We start from the raw sequence: 4,584 nt of genomic DNA on the forward strand, positions 1-4,584 counted from the left end.
CCCACTTTTCACTACCCGAAGGAGTCTCAGAGTGGCTTACAATTGTCTTCCGTTCCTCTCCCCACCACAGACACCCTGTGAGGTAGGTGGAGCTGAGTGAGCTCTTGAGAAAGCTGCTCCTGAGAGAACAGCTCTGAGAGACCTGTGACTGACCCAAGGTCACCCAACTGGCTGCATGTGGAAGAGTGGAGAATCAAACCCAGTTCTCCAGATTAGAGTCCGCTTTTCTTAACCACCACACCAAACAGGGCGGTCCGGTACCAATGGAAAAGGGAATGTGTGATACTGAAAAAGAAGAGCGACCTGGGGAACTTGTGCTGTCTAGCCACCTAAGTCTTATTGAATATTGGGTGTTTCTGGGGCTGGTTCTCAGCACACACCACATGGGGAGGTCTGTTGGGAAATGACTCCTAGGGTAGATCTGGAGGACTTGCCCACATTTATCCTCCATCTGTCCCAGGCAAAGCCGCCCTCTGTGTTCTTTAAAATGTTATGCTGTTGGGGGAAAGGATGTCAGGGCTCTTTTTGTAGAAAAAGCCCAGCAGGAACTCATTAGCAATAGGCCACACCCTGACAGCACAGCTCATTAGCACATTAGGACGCACCCCCATGTTACCAGAAGTGTGCTCATCCAGCCACACCCACCTTTTGCTTCTTATTCTGTTTACCTTGTTTGTTGTCAAAACCCAGGGCCTTTTTTTGTAGCAGGAACTCCTTTGCATGTTAGGCCACACACCCCTAATGTAGCCAATCCTAATGAGTTCCTGCTGTTGGGTGTGGCCTATTATGCTAATGAGTTCCTGCTGGGTGAGAAAGCTGCTCCTGAGAGGACAGCTCTGAGAGACCTGTGACTGACCCAAGGTCACCCAACTGGCTGCATGTGGAAGAGTGGAGAATCAAACCCAGTTCTCCAGATTAGAGTCCGCTTTTCTTAACCACCACACCAAACAGGGCGGTCCGGTACCAATGGAAAAGGGAATGTGTGATACTGAAAAAGAAGAGCGACCTGGGGAACTTGTGCTGTCTAGCCACCTAAAAGTCTTATTGAATATTGGGTGTTTCTGGGGCTGGTTCTCAGCACACACCACATGGGGAGGTCTGTTGGGAAATGACTCCTAGGGTAGATCTGGAGGACTTGCCCACATTTATCCTCCATCTGTCCCAGGCAAAGCCGCCCTCCGTGTTCTTTAAAATGTTATGCTGTTGGGGGAAAGGATATATTATTTCCAGCTTATGCAAGTTTACCAAATGTCAGTGATGATTATACAATGTGAATGTGTGATTAAAGGTACACACGGATGTATTGATAATCATTGATACTGGTCCAGGGGCCTGTGCCAAGAGGAAGCAGTGCAGGCATTGGTCGCCAAGCTAGAGAAGGCAGAGAAGATTGTGATGGAGTGAGAGAACACAGGTAGCAGACGACATTGAAAGGGAGTGAAGGAAGGTGCAAGGAGAGAGCAGGAAGACAAAGCAAACAGAAGGGGGCAGGGGAAAGGTGGTGGCAGTGCAAGAGTCAACCAGGCAGGCCCCTAGCCAGGATTTCTTAAATGGGGGGGGGCTTTAAATAATTCAGGGGGCACTGAAATTAAAATAAAAAGGGTTCGAATAAGGGCCTTCCAAAGAGTTGACTTCCAGCCCCGACTGAGTCCTGGTGCGCTGCGGGGGAGGTTTTGAAGTTCCCTTGCACCCGGCTCCCCGCTTCCCTTGCCTCCGCTGCTCAGACCCAGGCCTGAAGCAGGAGTTGTCATCCTGGAGCCCCGGGACGAAGGGGTGTGCCCACCTGGCCTGTGTGTGGACACCCCACCAATGTTCCCTCTAAGCTGAATTAGTGTGTGCTAGCTCACAGTTTTTTAGCCTCTGGCTCACACATTTCTGTCTTCGCTCAGGAAGGATGGGGCTCCAGAGCAAACTAACTGATGCAGTAGCCAAATCACCGCCCAGTTGGGCGGGTAGGCAGGCAGAGGCGCTCACTCACTCTGCCCGGCGTGGGAGGGACTGGCTGGGGCCGGAGATGGCAAGGCGGCCGCTGGGAGCAGAGCGGAGCGCCGTGGGGTGAGGCGAAGGACGAGGGCTGCGCTGGGCCACCAGACACTCTGCCCACTGGTCGGTTGGCAAGCACATCTTGTCCGGGGCCCACCTGGTTGCCTTGCCTGCCTGTCAAGGGTAATAAGTTGGGGGACCCTGATGGAAAGTCGGGAGGCCGGGCCTCGAAATGATCCGATGTAGCTACGGGCCTGCAACCAGGTGAGGACATCTGTCTTCTTATCAATGCTTGCAGTTCCCATACTGCACGGGAGGGGGCATGTTAAAGGTGGGTCCCAGCCAGGCTGAGAAGGAGGCAGACCACTGTGCTAAGCCTTATTTTAGTTTCACTTGATGAGAATATCATGAAGGAAGCTGGGCTTAGAGGCTGGGATTTGCCCAGGTTCTCGGTTGGCCGCACACTGACCTCAGCCTACACTGTAAATGCAAAAGAAGGAAACTTAATGCTCTTCCTCTTATGCTGAGGTCCTCTACCCTTCTTCCCCACAATACCTCACCCACAATACAAGTAAAGGCAAGAATATCAGAGCAGACATTTTAATGTCCAGCACATACTCCAGAATATGTGGTAAAATGTATTGAATGTGCTTCACTTTGCCACTCTTATGGCTAAATAATAAGTCATAAGATGTTTGTAGTGTGCACATTCTACTTAGCTTGCTGGCAGAGGTATTAATTGAGAGTTAATTTAGAAACTTTGCTAAACCCAGGAAGCGAGCCTAAATGGGTCTACTCAGAAATAGGTCCCATTCTATTCACTAGAGCTAACTCCCAGGAAAGTGTTCTTAGGATTATTGCCCCAAGCAGCTAGTTAGTTTTAGCCTGACTTTTGCACCATTGGCTTGCAAGTTCTGAGCTCTGAGCGATCTTCCAGCACCAACTCTATAAGTTATTTTTAGCCAACATGCAAATGACCTGCAGATATATACAGGCAGGACCCTTAATCCTGCTTTTTGCTTTGATGCAGAAGTTCCGCTCTGGGGTCAATTGATCTCAAACAACAATAAGATTGCTTGTGGATGCAACCCGGTGCGTATTTATCCGGGAATGTGTGTGTGTAAAATGGTTGCATAAAACACCATCAAGTTGCACTCGACATGATGACCTCATCAAGGGGCTTTCAAGGTGAATGAGAAGCAGAGAGGTGGTTTGCCGCTGCCTTCCTCTGCAGAGACTTATGGCGACTCCAGTAAGGGCCTTTCAAGGCAAGTGAGAGGCAGAGAGGTGGTTTGCCACTGACTTCCTCTGCAGAGCCTCCCTTGGCGGTCTCCCTTCCAAGTACTGACCCTGCTTAGCTTCCGAGATCTGAGCAGACCCAGCTACACCATGCCGCTTTCCCTCCATTTACCTGACAATAAGTCCTACTAAAACGTTAGGATTTCTTTCTGAGTAAACATGCATCGGATTGGGCTGTAAGAATGGAGAAGGTGGAAGCAAAGGCAAAATTTGGAGATGAATCTGCTGAGCGGGAGGAGCTGGCTGGCTTGAAAACGCTGAGTGTGGCCCTGTCCCAAACCCAATGACTTTAAGCCTCATCAGGTCTGAATACTTTGGTGGGGGGAGTCGCTGGGCTCTGCCTGTCCAAAGCCTTCCTCCTGTGACATCCAGGGGAGACCCCCACCACCCTTGACCTCTGGAGTTGCTAGACCCTGAGGGGCTCGTGCACTGTAGAAGTCAGGGTGTCTCCTCCAAGGCCAGCAGCACTCACCATCCAGCGGGGTCAGCGACTCCTTGTGTTCCAAGTCGAGCTCATCGTGGAACGTCCGGCAGCGGTAGCCCTTCTTCTTGAGGATGTGGCAGATGAGGAATCCCAACAGGCCCATGGCGAAGAAGACCAGCACCATCAGGTAGGGCATCGAGAGGCTGTGCGTGGCCTTCCTCTCGCCATCCTGGGTGCTGTTCTGCTCAGACATTCGGACCTAGGAGGGAGACAAGACCCAGGGTCTCTCTGGCTGCCCTTGGCCTGTCTGGACGTGCCCACAGCTGCGCCCCCAAGCAGGCAACACACTTGGAGTCTCTGCCCTTGGATCACTTGGCTTTCCCAAGGCCCTCTGGCAGCGGGCTAGTCTCACTGCCGAGAGCCCAACTTTAGCCAGGAAGGGCACTTCCACGCCTGAAGCATTTCTCCCAGCTGCCAAAGGAGAAGGGGGTGAACCATCTCCCCCCCACTGGACCCCCGTTTCTAGACATCCTGCTCCTGAGGCTACAGAAGGGATGCTGGGAGAGAGGCAGTGCCCCTCCTCGGCTCTCTCCCGGTCTGCCCTCCCTTCCTCCTCCTCCACGGCGCTCCCAAGGACACCGGCAGGCACCTCTGCACCCCCTAGGGATGCCAGGCCCCAGGTGGGACCTGGGCATCCCCCGGAATTACAGCTCATCTCCAGACTGCAGGGACCAGTGCCCTTGGAGACAATGGATGCTTTGGAGGGCGGCCTCTTTGGCACTGACCCTCTCCTCCCCTGGCTCCATCTCCAAATCTCCAGGAGTTTCTCAGCCTGGATCTGGCAACTCTATCCCCTCTCACCCAAAGCCGGTGGCGGG

The 4,584-nt window shown here is 52.7% G+C and overlaps 1 protein-coding gene across 1 annotated transcript in view; it reads right to left on the reverse strand.

Moving 5' to 3' along the window:
- RELL2 (RELT-like 2) overlaps positions 1–3,959 on the reverse strand; it is a 13,765-nt gene extending 9,806 nt beyond the window's left edge. The window contains exons 1-2 of the mRNA XM_015411129.1: positions 3,755–3,959; positions 1,979–2,153 (exon numbers count right to left, since the gene is read on the reverse strand). Of these exons, the coding sequence (XP_015266615.1) occupies positions 1,979–2,153; positions 3,755–3,959 (380 nt within the window). The remainder of the gene's footprint in view (positions 1–1,978; positions 2,154–3,754) is intronic.
- Positions 3,960–4,584: the final 625 nt, after the last annotated feature.

The sequence above is a fragment of the Gekko japonicus genome, unplaced genomic scaffold (assembly GCF_001447785.1).
Source record: "Gekko japonicus isolate JY-2015 unplaced genomic scaffold, Gekko_japonicus_V1.1 scaffold834, whole genome shotgun sequence".
NCBI classification, from domain to species: Eukaryota; Metazoa; Chordata; class Lepidosauria; order Squamata; family Gekkonidae; genus Gekko; species Gekko japonicus.